Source organism: Balaenoptera acutorostrata, chromosome 2, assembly GCF_949987535.1.
Source record: "Balaenoptera acutorostrata chromosome 2, mBalAcu1.1, whole genome shotgun sequence".
NCBI classification, from domain to species: Eukaryota; Metazoa; Chordata; class Mammalia; order Artiodactyla; family Balaenopteridae; genus Balaenoptera; species Balaenoptera acutorostrata.
Genome location: NC_080065.1, coordinates 37,927,131 through 37,947,106, shown reverse-complemented (window position 1 = coordinate 37,947,106; position 19,976 = coordinate 37,927,131). Strand labels below are relative to the sequence as shown.

At 37.4% G+C, this 19,976-nt stretch overlaps 1 protein-coding gene across 2 annotated transcripts in view; it reads left to right on the top strand.

The window, feature by feature from the left end:
* Positions 1 to 19,976, top strand: part of OXCT1 (3-oxoacid CoA-transferase 1) — a 137,854-nt gene that overhangs the window by 51,725 nt on the left and 66,153 nt on the right. For both annotated transcript variants that reach the window (XM_057540656.1, XM_007195526.2), the window contains exons 8-11: positions 11,621 to 11,728; positions 13,168 to 13,282; positions 16,081 to 16,175; positions 17,954 to 18,002. In XM_057540656.1, coding sequence (XP_057396639.1) covers positions 11,621 to 11,728; positions 13,168 to 13,282; positions 16,081 to 16,175; positions 17,954 to 18,002 — 367 coding nt within the window. The remainder of the gene's footprint in view (positions 1 to 11,620; positions 11,729 to 13,167; positions 13,283 to 16,080; positions 16,176 to 17,953; positions 18,003 to 19,976) is intronic.

The following is a 19,976-nucleotide window of genomic DNA, read 5'->3' as shown; positions in this document are numbered from 1 at the left end:
ATTCCTGTCCTGCCTCTAGGTTCTTCAGAACCGTTTTTTTTAGATTCCATATATATGTGTTAGCAAACGGTATTTGTTTTTCTCTTTCTGACTTACTTCACTCTGTATGACACACTCTAGGTCCATCCACCTCACTGCAAATAACTCAATTTCATTTCTTTTTATGGCTGAGTAATATTCCATTGTATATATGTGCCACATCTTCTTTATCCATTCATCTGTCGATGGACACTTAGGTTGCTTCCATGTCCTGGCTATTGTAAATAGAGCTGCAGTGAACATTGTGGTACATGACTCTTTTTGAATTATGGTTTTCTCAGGGTATATGCCCAGTAGTGGGATTGCTGGGTCATATGATAGTTCTATTTTTATTTTTTTAAGGGACCTCCATACTGTTCTCCATAGTGGCTGTATCAGTTTACATTCCCACCAGCAGTGCAAGAGGGTTCCCTTTTCCCCACACCCTCTCCAGCATTTATTATTTGTAAACTTTTTGATGATGGCCATTCTGACTGGTGTGAGGTGATACCTCATTGTAGTTTTGATTTGCATTTCTCTAACGATTAGTGGTGTTGAACATCCTTTCATGTGTTTGTTGGCAATCTGTATATCTTCTTTGGAGAAATGTCTACTTAGGTCTTCTGTCCAGTTTTGGATCGGGTTGTTTGTTTTTTTGATATTGAGCTGCATAGCATGTTAGCTATGTTGGTTAGAGCGTGGTGCTAATAATGCCAAGGTCGTGGTTTCGATCCCCAGCATGCTTCTTTTAATTGTCATTCTTAACTTTTCGAATATGGCATTGAGTTTTGGGGATGAGCTATGTATGCTCAGAAGACATTTTAGATTCGGGACCTCGATCAGCTTTATTCACTGTAGGTTTCAGTGATTGCTGTGAATGATAACTTCAGAGTTAGGACTGGTTTCCTAGTGATGGCTAGAGGCTGAAATTCAATTTGTTGGAAAAAAACTGAAAACTGAAGCCAAATCAGGCCTCTGTACCTGACACCAAATTAACTTTTGGAGACAGAGTTTTGGGTAAAGTAGAAATGAATAGTTTTATTGCTTTGCCAGGCAAAGGGGGCCACAGCGGGCTAATGTCCTCAAACCGTGTGTCCCCAGCTGGGGAGGTAGTGAGAAGTTGTGTAGTAATGGTTCAAAGAGGGCGTGATCAGCTTGTGGACATTCTTCTGATTGGTTGGTGGTGAGGTAAGTGGGATTCAGCATTATCAACCTTCTGGTTCCAACCGGTCTGGGGTCTACAAGCTTGTGGGCAGCATATCGTTAATTTCTCCCCTCTAGTGGGGGTTTTAGTATCTGCAAAACAGCTCAAAAATATTGTTATGGATATCCCTTGATGGGGAACCGGGACCTTGCCCCAAGGCTGCATTATTGTCTCTCTTGACTGTTCCTCCCTTGTCTCTGCATCCCCTTCCTTCCCTAATTATCAACTGTTTGAACCTGCCTTTTGGAACGCTGGGAAGGTCCTGGAGGCTGAAACCTATTTCCTGTAATCAAGAAATGGGGAACACTGAAAGACTTTTGTGCCCCAGGAGCCCCACAGGTCCTGCTCGGTATCAAAACAAGTGATGCCAGCTGTAAAACTGATTGTGTGTCAATGTCAGTTGTCCTAAGGGAAGAGTCATTTGATCTTAATGCGAAAATCACAGTTGAGACTGTGATGAATATGCTTGAATGTCTTTAGGACTGACTTAAAGGTCTAGTTTTAGAAATTGAGCTACAGAGAGAGGAAAGAAAGTATTTTGTTTTGAAGTTTATTTATTTTTGCATCTTATGACTACTTTATTACACTAAATCAGGGAAAACAAACATGGCATTTTAATTTTCTTAATGAAATAAATAGGATTCAACTTTGCTTACTGCTTCCTAGAAATGAAAACATACTGAGAACATTTAGAAGATTAAATGACAAAGCTCTTATTCCAAGTGGCACAAGCTAAACGATTTTAAGTTTAGGAATTGAGCCATTCACAAACTGAATTCAGTCACAGCCCCTGTTGGGTTAAGCAGCGATTATCTGTGTTCTGGAAATGTTAGAGTTTAACCCAATTCTTCTTTGCAGTTTCTGTGTTAAGTACTGTGTTCTTGAATTATAAAAAGCTCCAAGGATGATTAACAGCCCCCAAGTGAAGGAAACAGTCTTAAAAAGTAACCTTTTAAAGTTTTAGTTGACATCTCTAATAGGCAGTTTTTCTGTGGCTGTTAAAACCCAACACAAACTTTTTTTCTCTCCTTTTTTCTCCATAACTCTCTTCATTGAAAAATGTTCCTAGTTCTATTAATTATATCATGTCTTGCTGTTTTTCTTGGAGTATGTGTTAATGGTGTAATTTTTTTCTTACTATTATAGATAAGGCTGGTGCTTTGAATGAATGCGTTAGAAGTATTTTAATTCCTTTGGGTAGATGTACTCATTTTAATTACTTCTTTGGATTTGCTACAGCCTTAATAAGATTTTCTTTTAGAAAAAGATAGGACAAATAAAATTGGATATTTATAATACTGCCTGCATGTTATTAAATCACATACTTAGTGAAGGTTGGCATTTTTTGGTTAAGTAAAAAGTGAAGGCAGAATGCCATCATGGACTAGACTGGATGTCGTATTAGTGTCAGTGGAGATGAAAGTAATACCATTAACTGCTTTTGAATTTGTTTAAAAACACTTCTTCCATTCTACATAAACTATTGGGATAGTCCATGAAGTGAGTAATACTTACTTTTTTAAAACCCATATGTCCTATTTTTCTGCTAGTCACAGTTTTAGTAAATTAGGTTATTTTAGGTAAAGCTTTTCTTCTAATGAGTTCAAACTGCTTCATCCATTTTCCTTCTCATCCCATGTTTTTAAATGAGACATTGTAGGGAGGAAGAACTGCTTTTGTTTTGTAATGAGGAACATGAGGTCTAAGGTGATTATCATCAACGAGGTTGGACAAGTGGAGAAAGGAAGAGTCTTTTGTTGTTCTCTGGGTATCTCTGTCACATTATAGTGTTATTGCTGGTGGTTAACTAAACCCTTTTATTTCCTAGAAAAAATTACTAGGCCAGGTATTATTTTACAATATTAACTTTGATCCGTGCTTAATTTCATTCACTTAATTGGCTCATTTTATTTTCCTAACCAGTAGAGGCCACTTTCTATCTTAATTGTTATCAACTATTCTTTCTGGCCTTGTGTCATTCTCCAATTTGATAAATGTACTGTTTAATTTTTATACATTTTGTTCCAGAGACCATGTAAAGTAGCTTATAAGACACAGAAAATATACAAGATAACATCAATTAAAAGTAGGGCTATACGAAGAAAGAAAAGCAATGGTGGGGCTTTAAAATGGAGCTAGGACTGGATGAAAAATTATACTGTAATGGCAAACACAAGATGTCAAATAAAAATTACTCTTTAGGGTCTTCCCTGGTGGCACAGTGGTTAAGAATCCGCCTGCCAATGCAGGGGACATGGGTTCGAGCCCTGGTCCGGGAAGATCCCACATGCCATGGAGCAACTAAGCCCATGCGCCACAACTACTGAAGCCCGTGCACCTAGAGCCTGTGCTCCGCAACAAGAGAAGCCACCGCAGTGAGAGAAGCCCACACACCGCAATGAAGAGCAGCCCCCACTCTCCACAACTAGAGAAAGCTCACGCGCAGCAACAAAGACCCAACACAGCCAAAAAGAAATAAATAAAATAAATAAATTTTAAAAAATTTACTCATTTATATAGTTTGTAGTACATATAATTTTTTAATTTAATTTTTATTGTATATTGGAGTATAGTTGATTTACAATGTTGTGTTAGTTTCAGATGTATAGCAAAGTGATTCAGTTGTACGTATACATATATCCATTCTTTTTCAGATTCTTTTCCCATGTAGGTAACTACAGAATACTGAGTAGAGTTCCCTGTGCTATACAGTAGGTTCTTGTTGGTTATCTATTTTATATATAGTAGTGTGTATATGTTAATCCCAAACTCCTAATTTACTCCTCCCTCCCACCATAGTACATATAATTTAAAGGAAACTAATGATTAAGTGAAGTACAACTATTCTTGCTATTAAAACTAGACAGAATTTTATCTTAGGCACTGTTTTAATTGCAAGAAAGAACTCTTTATAACTGTGGTATAAAGATACAGGTTTTCTCTAAGAGTATACTCTTCTTGGAGCATTAAAAGAGTGGTTGGACTCCTAAATCATTGTTTTTTTACCCAAACTTTTGCTAAATACTTGGAGGTCATGAGCCTGAGATTGTCTTCTCTGACACAGATGGGAATATATCTGTTCAGAATTGCCTGTTGCACCCAGACCCTTGCCCCTTAACCATAATGAACTCAGGATGTGTTCCCTGTCTTCATTTAAGGCCTTGATAAAGACATTGAACAGGATAGGACCAAAGACATCAAAGCACTAGAACAGGGGTTCTTTTCTAATCTGGGGTCTCCCTGAGGCCGGAGGGTAGAAATGGGCAATGGTTATGGACAAATCCCCTGTAATCTTAAGAGGGACTTTATAGGTCAGGAAATATTTTTGTGTGAGCAGATATTGTAACTTTCATCAGATTCTTAAAGAAGTACGTGGTTCCCCCAAAGTTAAAAACCACAGCATCAGAGACCTCCAAGACTTTGTCAAGCCATCAGGTACTTCTGTGGTTCTTCTGTTATCTACCTATGTGTACATCAGAATGGGCTTCCTGTTTTCTTCACTGTTGTATCTAGTAGGTGCTTAATTAATATTTGTTGATTTAAAGTGAATGAAACCAAGTCACATTTTCCCAGTATGTCTATAAAACTCTAACTTGAGGGAGTTGGTCAGGTGCTTTGTGAAATCTTACTCTGTGCTTTTCTCTTGGCCCACCAATGAGCTAGCTAGATCTGCAAGTTAATGAAGTTCATTTGGCAGGGTTTGGTGTGGGGAAAGACTTGTTTTGGTGTCTAGCAGTATTCTTTTCTCTGCTTATGACCTTATAGACCATTTGTTCAGTAATCCTTTTTTGGGGGGGGAGGGGGGGTGGCTGCAGCATGCGGCATGTGGGACCTTAGTTCCCCAACCAGGGATCAAACCCGTGCCCCCTGCAGTGGAAGCGCAGAGTCTTAACCACTGGACCGCCAGGGAAGTCCCAATAATCCATTTTAAGACACTGTTGTGAATCAAGCCCCAGTTTGAAAAGGAGTATATTTGTGTATTTGCCTCTCTCCATCTACTGACATCTGTACCATTTTTTACTTGACTGTAATTCTGTGGCCATATTTTCAGGCTCTTTAAGAATCCTGGGATATAATTTTTGCGGGTACAGCCTAGAATTAATTTGGAGAATCTAGGTTTCTCTTCTTGGAATTCAGTTCTTCCTTAGCCATATTATTTTTGCCCTTTTCTTCTTCCTGATGGTGAAGTCAGGAGTAAAAGGGAATTGAACTGCTGTGTTTTATTCTGTCCTCTCTCTCTAGCAGTCATGATGACCATGTCTGAACTCCCCATCAGCAACAACAACAAAATCACCCCAGAAATCACTCTTTCATCACCTTTAGTATTTGGACAGGACTGATTTCATTACAATTTTGTACCCTTTGACCTACCTGTTAAAGTTTCACATGACATCCATTTGTCCTAGGTCATGTGCGTCTCTCTTTTGTATGAGCTCTTTTTTTTTTTAAATTGAAGTATAGTTCATTTACAATGTTGTGCTAATTTCTGCTGTACAGCAAAGTGACTCAGTTATACACATTTATACATTCTTTTTTTATATTCTTTTCCATTATGGTTTATCCCAGGGGATTGGATATAGTTCCGTGTGCTTTACAGTAGGACCTTGTTGTAATAGTTTGCATCCAAACGTAATAGTTCGCATCTATTGTACTAACCCCAAACTCCCAGTCCATCCCTCTCCCTCTCCCCGTCCCTTGGCGACCAGAAGTCTGTTCTCTATGTCTGTGAGTCTGTTTCCGTTTTGTAGATAGCCCTTTTAAAATATGAGGAAACACATGGCTATCCATGTTATTATATTCCTTCTTTATGTACCATTCTCTCATCGTCAAGATGATCCATTTTCATACTGTCAGAATGGGGTGTTTTTTTGTTTTTTTGTTTTTAATTTATTTTGGCTGCATTTGGTCTTCGTTGCTGTGCGTGGAGCTTTCTCTAGTTTTGGCGAGCGGGGGCTACTCTTCATTGTGTTGCGCGGGCTTCTCATTGCAGTGGCTTCTCTTGTTGCGTGCAGAGCACAGGCTCCAGGCGCACGGGCTTCAGTAGTTGTGGCATGCGGGCTCAGTAGTTGTGGCTCGCGGGCTCTGGAGCGCAGTCTCAGTAGTTGTGGCGCACGGGCTTAGTTGCTCCAAGGCATGCGGGATCTTCCCGGACCAGGGCTCGAACCCGTGTCCCCTGCATTGGCAGACAGATTCCCAACCACTGCGCCACCAGGGAAGCCCAGGATGGGGGTTTTGAGAGCCTCACATCCCTCGTAAACCCATCTATCATTTAGCGTTTCTGACCACTTGATCCTGATCCTTATTTTTTTCTCTCAACTTTTCGAAATCTGCTTTCCTTCAAAGAACAGGATACGTTTCTGTGTATGCCCAGGATTCAGTTCCTGGTCTATTACAAATTCCAATTTTACGTTGTCACTTTCCCTCAGGGTTTCCATCATTTCTACTTTACCAAGCAGTTTATCCTTATTGGTTAGAAGTCCTGAATCATGATTTCTCTCACTGTTTCATTCTGAAAACTAGAACTTGTCAGAAGGCAATATAGAATTTATCAGTAGAATATGATGAACAGAAGATGTTCAAATAATTGGCATCTCCCATGATATCACCATCTTACATCACTATCTTGTTTCTGAGTTAGTTTTGTCATTTCTGTTAAAAATAAGCCATCTACATCTTTAGTTTGGTGAGCACTCTGATTATATGGCCATTAGTGTGATATTCTTTCTCCTTTTGAAGTCACTTTAAATATATTTTACCACATCTCATCATAGGTCAGTGGCTTCCCAGGCATGTGCATATTTTCTTGACATAAATTGTTCTTTTGTCACCGGACATTGGAGAATGTCCATTAGCATGAGATCCAATCTACAAGGTTTCAATGACTATGCAATTGTATTTACAATTGTTTATAAGGTTGCAAATTCATTAATAGCCACTAATCTTTTCAGTCTTTGTGCTTTTCTATAGAGACATCTAAGACCCTATGTATTTGACCCAGGCCTTTTTAGCTTTCATGCCATTTTCTCCTATATTTTTGTACTAGTCAAATTACCCCTTAGCATGAAGCTTAAGAAGACGTGCACCTTCTTGCTCCTTTGGATTTTTGGGGAGGGATGCCCTGCATGCTGACCCCCCCTTTTGCTCCACATTTCTTCTTTCTCTTCCCCAATTTTCTGGGTTAAATTAGTATCCAGAGCACGTCTGCATCTAGCTTGTAACTTTTCCGGTTATTGCTCATTGCTTCCCTCTTCCATTTTTCTAGTCTTCCAAGGCTTTTTTTGTTGTTGTTAGTTTGGGATAACCTAGTGTTATAAGATTCTAGCCATTATTGCTGTTGTTGTCTGCTTTTAAAATTTCTGGACAAAAGAAGAATATTCATCCTAAGGCTTTTCGAAGATTAAAATGACTCAGGAAAAAAATCTGCAGTGTGATTCCTCCCCTTCCTTGCACCACAGGCCTCAGTTTGTATTACACAGCGAGGTTTGCAGGTGTGCAGCTTTTTCCACTAACAACCTTCAGGGCTGGGCCCATTTTTGTGGCTATACCTGACTGAGGTTGTCAGTAAAATAAAATAAAAAATAAGAAGGTTATTGCCTTGCTGCTCCTCTGTTACCTTACCTGAGATATAATGTTCGCCAAGTAAAAACAAAAACGCTTGTCACCTGAGGATGAATTCTTATCCTTCTCCGAACTTTAAAATACAGCTTTTCAGAATTATAAAGTAGGAAGGGTGCAGGGTAGAGAAAGCAACCTTTTAAAACAAAGTTCAAATCAATAATAATTAACATTTCCTAGCCTCTATTTTCCTGCTAATAACCAAAGACAAGTACTAATTAGAGAAGCCTCAAGTGTCTGGATTTCTGGATGTACCAGATGGTGCTGCATAAGGACTATGCATCGTGCCAGGGAGAAGCCTGGGTTGCTCTTAGCTACCACCTCTCCTCCATCTTGACCTTGTCCGAGGACACTTAAACATGCCCAATGCTCTGCACTGAGGCTTTTTCTTTGTTCTTTACTCTCTATCTTACCCACTTCTGATTTCAGGAGGTACGTTTCTGCCATGCTTAGTGAGTGCTCTTGTGAGCTTTTATTTTTACTTCTTCCTTAACGAACTTGTTCTATTCATCTTTTTCTTTTCAGATTTCCTTTGACTCTCATGTTACTGCCTGATCTCACCAGATCCCCCCTCTCCCCCGACACATTGGTTCTTTCTCACTGTTCTTTCTCAAGATCACACAAAACCAGCACAGAAGCCTTCAGTTCCTTCAGTGGCTAGCATTAAGATAGTTATGCCTCTTCAGTTTTTTTTTTTTTTTTTTTGTAAAATCTTTTCACAGATTGTCTGAAAACATATGTTTTCTTCTTTTGGTTTGTACTTCAAATATTTTCTTCCTCTGCATTTAACTCTGCTAACCAGTTCTGAGAAAGCTTTGATTTTTGTATAGAAATTTTCAATACTGTTGAGTGTTGATATTGTGTTGACAAATGCTGCCCATGCATTTTGACAATATGAAAATCATTCATATTAGGATGACAAAGCCTGGAACTGATTATGTTTAACCAGATTCTTGCTTTTCACCAGAGTTGTTTTAGCAGGACACATTCTTCCACTCCATTTGTTGTGAAAGTCATGATGTAATTGCCCTTGGTAAAGAAACTTGGTCTTATTTCTTTGGTGGAACCAGAAGAAAATCGCGATTGGTTACCATCAACAGTTTTGGTTTAAGTGAAAAGGGTTACTTTCTTTTCTTCTCCGATATGTTTCTCGCTCCTGCTGAAGGGTAGATGCAGGGATACCTATTAGGAAGCTGATGCAATAATTCAAGCAAGAGACAGGAGGGCCTGAACTTTTGAAATAGCATTAGGTATGGAGAATAATTTATATTATCTTCAAAAATGTAAACAAAAAGTGTTTCCATAACTTATTTCATAATGTTGTAAGTGCTTTTAGAGTTTAGAAATCACAGTTTTTCTTAAGTCTCTATTTTCTTTTTAACATGTCCTTTTGGTACATGGCTAACTAAGCAATTTATCACATCCTCCACTTTTGTATTTCCTAGTTTTGGAAACTATCTACTTAATGTCTATTGCAGCTTTTTAAAAAAAATTGTAGGTTTTTCACCTCTTGATTATAAAAGTAAAGTTAAACAAAAATAACTTGGTACTGTCACCCAGGGATAAAAATGATTAACATTTCACTGTTAATTTCCTATGTGTTTTTCCTCTCAGTTTTTGGTAGATATAGAAATAATTGAGCCAAAGAGCATATCTGTAAATATTTATATAGAATCTTGCATTTTTATGAAGCATTATATTATGAGATGTCATTAAATATTATGAGAGCCATAATACTGATTTATCATGTGGATGCACCATATATATTTTACCCTTATTCTACTGTTGATGCTTTAGGTTGTTTCCAACTCATTGTTATTTTAACAAATGCCATGGCCAATATTTTCATGAATAGTAATTCTTCACATATATCCTCAGGATAAATTTTTAAAGTCAAGAACTTCTTTGAAGGCTTGAATCGAATAAGTGTAAAGATGTGAATGAACCCTAATGGCTGAAATTTCCAACTAGTTGAAGAGGTAGAAGTAGTGCTTAGCTGCTCTGCATTTCCTGTGTCCACCTCCTGTTTACCTGGTCACCACCTTGGTTGCATTGGGCTAGAAAAGAATCAATATGCAGGAGGCCTACTAACCTGATGAATATGTAAAAAAGTGAAGGCTATGCTCTTGGTATATCAGAGCATAGAGAAGTTTGGAGGAGAAGATATGGAGTACAGTGATGGGGAGTCCCCTTGCCTTCTGACTCATTCTCATATGAATATAGATGGACATTTCTACCCACTATTTCAACTTGGATGCCCACATGTTTATTGACTCTTCCTTGGAGTTTCTGTTTTATTTTTGTTAAGATCCTTCTGTTTATCAGAGAAGATAGGTTTTATCCATTGCTTCCTATTCTTCTTCAGCTATTTAGAAGTAGTGCACAATAATGAAAATGACTCTTGTTAATCCCTGTTATTCTTTCGTTGTGGAGGGAGTGTGGTGTGGGCATACATGATAGAATAGCAGAAAGGAAGGGGGGTGCTTAACCTCAAAAACTTCTGGAGAGTTCAGTTACTAGTTTAAGGAGACAGTATAATACAACTCTCCTTGTACAAGTCAGTTCATTTGCAGATAGTTCTTTGCTTTGGGTATGACGTCTATTAAGCTGAGCACTCTCAGTCTTCAAGACGATATTTTTCTTGGCACCAGAAAGATAATTTTGTTTTTAATTAAAAAAATGTTTTTTAAATTAATTAATTAATTTATTTATTTGGCTGCATTGGGTCTTAGTTGCAACACATGGGCTTCTCTCTAGTTGTGGCGTTCAGGTTCAAGAGAGCGTGGACTCAGTAGTTGTGGCACGCGGGCTTACTTGCCCCACGGCATGCTGGGATCTTAGTTCCCCGACCAGAGATTGAACCTGCATCCCCTGCATTGGAAGGCAGATTCTTAACCACTGGACCACCAGGGAAGCCCCCAGAAATATAATTTTTTGATCTCAACGATGTTGACTGTAGTTTTTCTTGATCCTTGTTATTCTGAGGTTTGTTTTTTTTTTATGTTGATGTAAAAATATGATTTCTTTTCTCTTCTTTAAAAATGAATTCTAAAATAGCAGACTAACTTGGGGCATTCAGTATTGCTATAAATTCCCCTTTGCTCTGTGAATAACTTTAGTTTTGATTTTTAGAATTTCCAGTTATTAGTTAATATTTCCTTTTTCAAATTTCCATATTGAAATTAATGATCAATCTTAAAGTAAAATTATCTCAGCAATTGCAGTTCTATCACGATCCTAGGAAGCTAATAACAGGAATAATTAAAAATGGTTACAAATAGCATTTGTATCTATATTTAAAAAGCAATTGACCAAGCAGATGTTGTTACAGATTTTTGTCTTTGATATGATAAATTTCCCATTAATTTTGAAAATCTGGGTTTAAGGAATGTGCTTTCAAATTTTGCATAGTTGAGTTGCAATTTGTGAAAGTTCAAGCAGCTGTACTGACAAACCATTTGACAAATTTGTAACTGAGGCTGTTTTAAGCAAGGTTTTAGAGCTTTATGTTCTGTATTTTATGTTCAGACACATGTATTTGAATTTCTTCTATTTTTGTGGATCTAGAAGTTTGTATGTTTGTGTGTGTGTGTGTATTTATTCTTTCTCTGATTTATATGTATATTTGTGTGTGCATGTGTGTGTGTACGTGTATATGTATACTTACATTGTATATCAAGCCTAAGTTGGAGGTAAAGATGCATATACTTCATCTTTTTTTAATAAAAAATATTCAGTTTAAGCTCTCACTATGTAATTAAAATTTTTTTTCTTTTTGCCTAGGTTGAAGAAATTGTGGATATTGGATCATTTGCCCCAGAAGACATTCATATTCCTAAGATTTATGTACATCGCCTTATAAAGGGAGAAAAATATGAGAAAAGAATTGAGGTAATTGACTTAGCTTGTCTGTCAGTATTTATGGATTTGACTGTCAGAGATGTGTCCCTGCGGCTATTCTAGATGATAAGGAATTAGAGCTGAACAGGAAGTCTTGCTCTGAATCTTAATAGGAGCTTCTCATGTGTCTTATCTTGAGGGGATATGATTGTCTATGTAATTGTCCAGTTCAACAGTTCCTTGTGTTTGCAGCATGTATATCACCAAATTACGTACTTTTCTAGGCTTTTGTAACTGTCCTAATTTATGATGTATAGTTTTGGCTGGCTGTCCTACAGGGTAGAGGAGGATAATCAGGTCTTTGGTGGCTTTACCCCTGCTGGACTCTTAGTGTTTGAGTGTTCAGAACTGTCTATCTATCTTGAAGTCTTTGCATATTATAGAGTCCAGACAGAACATCATTTCCCATGAGTGTTGGGCTCTGGGCAGCTGGTGGGTGTGAGATCGTGGCAAGGAGTGGGTACCGGGAGCGTTGGAGGTACTCTAAGGCTACTGAGAGCATGAAGACCAGCTGGACCAGAATTGATATCAAGATTCAGAAGTGTCTAGGGATCAGCAACAGAATAGAAATGCAGTAAGAGATACCGTGGATTCAGAGATACCCTCTACCTGCAGACATCAAACAGAAAGACATTCTGCAATCTAAAACTAACGTCAGGGGCCAGGGATCAAAAACGGGACATTTGCAAACAGGAACCAGAGTCTGTATCAAGGAGATTTAGTAACGGAAATAGTTTTCTGGCTGGTTTCTGGATATTTCTATGATTCCTGTGATTCAGTTTTAGCAAAACCGGTCTAGACTCTGCATGTGGAAATAGGCAATTGGCAGCAGCAGTACCTGGTAACCACATTCTCACAGCCCTGCAAAAATAGAGTCCCAAGGTCTATTCCCTTTTCTTTATTCTGGCTCCATCCCAGAGCACCTGAGGAGAGTTCAGTTGCAGGAGTCTTAGAGTAACAGTAGTGGCACTCAGCGTGACAGTAACAAAAGAATTATTTGCTTCAAAGAGACAGAACAATTACATCTTCCTCTTCAAACATCTGACCTCTTTCACTTACTTTTTATTTAATTAATTTATTTATTTGTTTGTTTTATTTATTTTTTAAATTTACTTATTTAGCTGCACTGGGTCTTAGTTGCAGCGTGTGGGATCTAGTTCCCTGACCAGGGATTGAACCCGGGCCCCCAGCATTGGGAGCGCAGAGTCTTAGCCACTGGACCACCAGGGAAGTCCTTTCACTTACATTTTAAAGAATTATTTCTGTCATCAAATTTTATCCATAGTATTCTTTTTTTAAATTTAAAAATTCTCTACATTATATTGCAGATGTGCCTTATAGTAGTAATGGGAGAGAGTTTTGTATTTCAGTAGTGTTAGAATACAAAGTATACCTCAACCATGAATAATTTATTTCTGTTTATTTTAAAGCGTTTATCAATCCGGAAAGAGGAAGATGTAAAAACCACATCTGGTAAACCTGGAGATAATGTAAGGGAACGTATCATCAAGCGGGCAGCTCTTGAATTTGAGGATGGCATGTATGGTATCCTTTATTCCTTGCCCCGCAGGCTGGGCAAAGACGTAGCCCTCACTTTTTACATATTCATCAGGTTACTAGGCGACCTGCATAGTGATTCCTTTCTAGTCCATTGTAACTTCTAAAGCAATTGATCAATTTTTACAAATGTGGCATATAACCTAAAGATATCAAGATAAATGAAATTAGAATTATAATCCTTTTGCCTTCTTGAAACAAAATGGTGACTGAAAATTTCCTTAGCTGTTCTCTAATATATAAGGAATTTCAGTATAATTTGGCATTTGGCTAAGGGTAATTGGGAGAAGAGATTACCCAAGATGAGGGTTTCAAATCTCAGAAATACTACTTATAACCAGTGCTATTTACTTTCTCTGTGTTCTGACATTTACATACTCATTGAAATGAAAGATCCAACTTCTTAACAACCTCTTGTTTCCCCTGACAAAGATTCTGTGAATGTACCCTTTTATGTCTGATGTTTTGTAAGGGTATTCAATGAATGATTCAAATTCTGCTGTAGATATTGAATACTTTGTCAAAAAAGAGGTAGGTGAAGATGATTTAGGACAATTAGTGTTTGGATTTTGAATATGTTTTAATAATAGTGAGTCTATTCGCCATTTTGCTGATTTTCAAGACATCAACTGTTGAACTATATAATACAAATAATATGTATAAATTCAAGTAGTGTATGATAAGATAAATATTTGTTGAATGGTGAATCCAGTAAAGCCATACTTAAAGGCCTGAGACAGGAGGTAGTAGAAACATGACATGTGTCTCCATTCTCTGAGCTTCCCCTAGTCCATAAAAATCTTCTTTCAGACTGATATTGACAGGAGAACTCTTTTTTTTTAACTTTCTTTTTACCTCCACCACTTCATTTTTCTTTATCTTTCAGTTTATACATTGAGTTACGGTGGGAATTCACATAGGGGAAGAGAGTATAATAGTGCTTCCTCTTCCACCTCCAGTATCAGCAAGATATAGAGTCAACCAACTGGGCTGAACAGGTGAAAGCTAGTCTCTGGGTTTCTTCTTACCTCCAGTCAATTGGTTTACCATTGATATTTTAACACTGACTCTATGATAACACTGATTTTTAGATATAATGGCTTCTAGGTATCCTTTATTCACTGTTATTTTATTGCCTATGAAAAATATTTGCAAGTCAGTTCATATAAATGGTCTTTCCATAGCACCTACTCTTTTTCAACCCAAATTACATAGGCTTTTTTCTCCCTGGTATCTGACTCACTAAAAAATATTAAAGAACTGAGAAAATTATAGCATATGATGAAAGAGGGGGGGGTATAAAACTTGTAATTTGGGTTGCCCTTACCTGAAAATGCCTGCTTATAATTATAATGGAATTAATACCTCAGTGTGTTCCATGCATCACTGTGAGAAATGAAGTACAAATAAGTCTACACTAGATTGTGATTTGGTAAGAGGTGAACCAAGAAGCTATCATCATAGCTTCATAGACTTACTGTATTCACAAGAGGTGACCTGGCACATTGAGTTGTCCTGCTGGCCTTTGTAGTCTGTAATATGGCAGCATATACAAACTTTATCTTTTCTGGACTTCATTCACAAAGCACTCACTGTTATTAGAATCTCATCAGAGTGCCATCATTCTTTGCACTAATTCTGTCAAAGTCTGTGGTTTGCAGTGGTAGTGGACAGCAGTTCCAGACAGCGTCAGTTTTTGTTTGTTTTCTTGGCCACAGTGCACAGCTTACAGGATCTTAGTTCTCCAACCAGGGATCAAACCCAGGCCCACAGCAGTGAAAGTGCCAAGTCCTAACCACTGAACCACCAGGGAATTCCCACAGACAGTGTTAGTATTTCTGATCTGGTCAGCCTGCTTGTGTTGAGAGGCAAGGTCGAATCCACACCACTGCATACAAGTCAGAACTTTGATCACCTAAGGAAGAAGATTTAATACCCTCAGTTAGCTCTTCTTTTAGAAAAAATTTTATTGAAGTGTAGTTGATTTACAGTGTTGTGTTTAACTTCTGCTGTACAGCAAAGTGACTCAGTTATGCATACATAGATTCTTTTTCAGATTCTTTTTCATTATTGTTTATCACAGGATATTGAATATAGTTCCCTGTGCTATATGGTAGGACCTTGTTGTTTATCCATTCTATATATAATAGTTTGCATCTGCTAATCCCAACCAGTTAGCTCTTTGATGCTGTACAACAGCTTTTTTTTTTAATATGGTCTCAAATGTGTTCACTGAAGCTTAAACATCCCTACCATCCTATTTATGTCTTAAGGAAGGTTCAGTTACCAATGGATGTTATCACAGTGATCCAAAGGAATCTATACAATTTAGGCAGACATTTTCATGTTGTCATAAAACTTCTTTTAAAATTCAAAAATGGTAGCCCTTTTTAGAATATTTTAATCATCTTTATTTTCAGTTGCAGTTTTGAATAGTGAAAAATGCTTTTAAACAAAGGTCAGGCCATGTTATATCAGTCATCAGTCATAATAAATCATAATACAGTCCAAATTTGCTAACTATGTCTTACAATAAAAATGACCTCTTGGCTAGTTTTCTGAAGCCACTACTTTGATATCTTTATGGGGAAAGCTGTGATTAAGAGATTTTCTTTTTGAAAAAATTACAAAATAATACCTAGAGGGTGGTGGGAGAATCTATTCAGTGATTACATTCAGAGTAAGTGCCTTTAAAGAAGGCCTATGTTCAGATTTATTCATGTAGAAGATTTATGACATAATCTCTCTATCTTTTATATGCTGGACCTTAACATCTTTTTTTCCAGCTAATTTGGGCATAGGAATACCGCTTCTGGCCAGCAACTTTATCAGCCCCAGTATGACTGTCCATCTGCAAAGTGAAAATGGAGTCCTGGGTTTGGTAAGATAGAAATTAAAGTTTTATTTATTCAATCTTGATGGAGAATGAGATATTTTATATAGTGAAATCTTCTTATAACTGAGCGTTGTTACCTTAAAGTTCCCAATCTTGTTTTTCTTTCTTTTTATCCTCATAATAAAATATTTAACTTTTCCCATAAAATGGTGGTACTTGTGAGCATGTCGTGTTGTATTTTTTGGAGTAGATGGTAGTTTCCTGACTCTGAGCTTTCCGACTGCTCCTCCTTTGTCCCTGTATTAGCTTTCATCTCCCCTATTGCATCTGCTTCAGAGATCTCACACCATCCTGTTTAGGTAGTTATTTTTAACCTTTGTGTGATTGAACAAGATAATGAAGGTCATTAACAATTCTACATTAAATAAAAATCAGTAAGTCTCAGCATGAGAAACTGAAGAGTAACATTTCTACTTTAGAACAGGACATTTTTTGACAGTTGATTAATTCAAGAAGTTCTCCTCATGTAATACTTGTTTTGAGGCCAAGTTGTTCAAAAGGGTAGAATTTTCCCTTCCTCAAGATTAACCTTCCAGATGGGCTCAATATTCTCATAGAATTTGGCCACTCTTTATTCAATATTATAATAAATTAAGAAATACTTCAGCTTCCTGGGTAATATTTTTTATTTACTTATTAATTATGGCAGAGATTACTTATAGTCTGACAATTTATAATATTCCTTATCTTTTATTGTTTTTCAGTAGCTCTTAACTGTTAATGCAGTACAAATTATACATATGGAAAGTGTATATCCAGTATTTAAAATATAAATAATGGTCATGAGAGTGTAGTTGATACTGATTGAGGCAATAATTGTGATCACTTTCAGAAACACAAAAATGATGTGAGTCTGGATAAAAGCAGATTCATATTGCAGTCAAAGACTGAAATTTTTAAGGTACCTTAGAGATTATCTAGAGTGACCAATTCCCTCATTTTGAAGACAAGGGAAATAAGTCAATATTAATTACCCATGGTCACTGTTTAAAGAAAAATTTACATAGGTCTAAAACATTAGTTGCTATTTCAATTTATTCAAAGAATAAATTTTTGGTCCCTTTTTTTGAAAGTATGTTAAAATTTCACAGCCAATATTTCCTCATTCTTGCCTCTAATTTAGACCTTTTCTTTTCCCTTTTTCCATTTCCTCCCTTTTCGTTTAATATATGTTATGTTATGAAACTACTCACTCCAAGTAATTAGAGATGGTTTATAAGAATACATAAAAAATTAAAAAACAAAAACTTAGTGAGAATTACCAGGCAAAAGGAAAATAAAGGTATCAAAACTTAGACGGACAGAGAGATAAGGTTAGAACTCCAAATCCGAGCCTTTAGGTGCTACATACCAAAAAGCTGAAACTGTGCCTCTCCAGACCCTTCTAGCCAAATAAGGCAGCCATTTAGTTTGTATTCATTGATATACTACCAGGAAGATTTCTGAATAACATCGGCTGCATAGTAGGTACTAAATAATTACTTTTTTATTGACCTGTATTTCCAACAGCTTAACATTTCTTTCAGGCTTTGGTAGTTTTTAGAAAATATTTTTCACTTACCCAAGCACAGTTTTTAGCATAGAAAAGACAAATCAATGTGGAAAACAGAGCCACAAAAACACTGGGATTATTTTGAAAAGGTTCACCTCAAGTCTTTTGATGATTTCCTAGGGTTTTAAGCAAAGTTACTTATATTTCAGTTTTAGTGTGTGATTCAGTGAGAAACTTCTTTTCCTAATTGAACATGTGCTTTATTTGACAGGGTCCTTACCCATTAGAAAATGAAGTTGATGCAGATCTAATCAATGCAGGTAAACTCACTCGTTACATGTTTTTCCAGCCTTTTCCTTTGCTATTAATTTAGTTCTCTGCCAAGTAATAGCAAAGAGTTGGGCTTGATTCTTTGTCTTTTCCTGGAGAGTATGCCACTGTGTTTTTCATGGAGGAAGTGAGAGATAAGCCTTCCTAGTGCCCTCTTGGTCTGGGTTGCCTGTCAGAGGTCTCCCCTATTTAGGGCAGAGTAAGATAAAGGAGAAATTGCAGGAGGGGCTACATATAATGGTAGGAGCTTTGGTGGGTCAATCAGTCAGCGTCCTGAGAGCACTCTCAGGTGGGGTAACAAGGAGAACTAAAGGAAGGGACAGTTTACAAGGGTGCAGACAAGATTAAGGGAAACCAGAAAGGATGCTGAAGCACCACAGGGAGTTCTTATCACTCCTAGGCCTTAAGGGGCAGCTGTGGGAGAGGGCCACCTAACAGGAAGCAGGGTCTTTGTAGAGGAACAAGACCATCTTGCAGAAACCTGGGTGAGGGTGAGAATGGAGGTCTTCCCTGCTGGGTCTCCTGCTTGTGCCTCCCATTGGCCAATCCCAGGTTGAAATAGGTCTGCTCTCTCATGATGAGAAGGTGGGGAGTGGATCCATAGGGGCCAAAACCAAGATCTGGTGCACTGAGGTTTTTGCTGTGGTTGATACTTACTGTCCTGTAATCGACATCAGAGTTCAGAGAGCATCCTTCAAAGGTTCAAGGGTGCTTAAGGATGTACTCTGCCACTCAGTGCAACCCAGTGATGTAAGTAATAAATACAGAGCTTCTTTGTACTGGGGACTCTATGTCTTCTCCTTTATTCCTGCATTCATATGCTTTGCCTTTTACTATTAGCCTTTTATTTGACTGGGACGTAGGGTCACATGTAGCAGCAGCCTAGAGGAGGAAGAACAGGTCAGACCTTTTGCCCAGGCGTGAGGCAGCGCTGCCACCGTGTTAGGGCTAAAGATTATCCTTAGGATGGGGCTGTCCATAAGAAGCTAATTTTTATATTCTAGCGTGCTTTTCTTTACTATTCTTCTACTCCTATTCACTCTACCCCCGCAAAAGTATTATTGTTACTTCATGTTCAAAAACTGTGTGTAAATTTCAGAAGAGAAGAAGTAAGAGCTGAACATAAAGGCCAGCTGCCAAGTAGAACTGATGTTTGATGCTTAGGATTTTTGAAAGTAAAACAGCTTCTGGTTGAATAGTTGAATTAGTTAACACGACTCAACTCTGAAAGGCCCACTGTGGTAAAGCAATGACATTTAACCAAGGCTGTAATTTAATTGTACTGTACCCTTTAGCAGTAGCTCGTTGATCTGTGAAAATATTTGCTGCTTGGTTTAATTAATTAATGTTAGTGAGTTATTTGCAAAATGAATAACTCCATTTTCCAAATATCAGGCTTGAGCTCATAAAACCCACTTTCTTTGGAAAAGTAGTTAATCTTTTCAATGACATATTGGACAGTAGGCGTTTCTGATTCCATTGAGCTTAGCTCGATCCTGATGAAGCCACCAGTTTTAGATGTCAACTTCTGAGATACCACGTATTATCTTCAACTACTTTGTAAAACAAGAATTCATTGCTTTTGGGAAGCCAGGCTGCAGAATAGTTTAATAATATCCTATCTCTTTCATCAAAGTCCTCTTTGGAATTTATGATGCTTTTGACTTTGGAACTAAGTTAGGGAGGAAATACTTTGAACTTGAGAACCCAGAATATAAATTGGTGGTTCCTCAATTCCCCAAGTTTGGAAATTACCAGGAAGATCAGCCCATTGTTTGTGTTAATTTGAAACGATTTTTATAGAAATCCCTTGGAAGGCATATAAAGAGTTATGTTTCTGGGCATAATCAGTATATTAAAATTTTAAAATAATAATACAGCTATTTCTAAGGATCCCTTTTTCTAAATAATAATTTCATATGGTTATATAACAATGAATGACCACTTGTATAGCACTACATAGC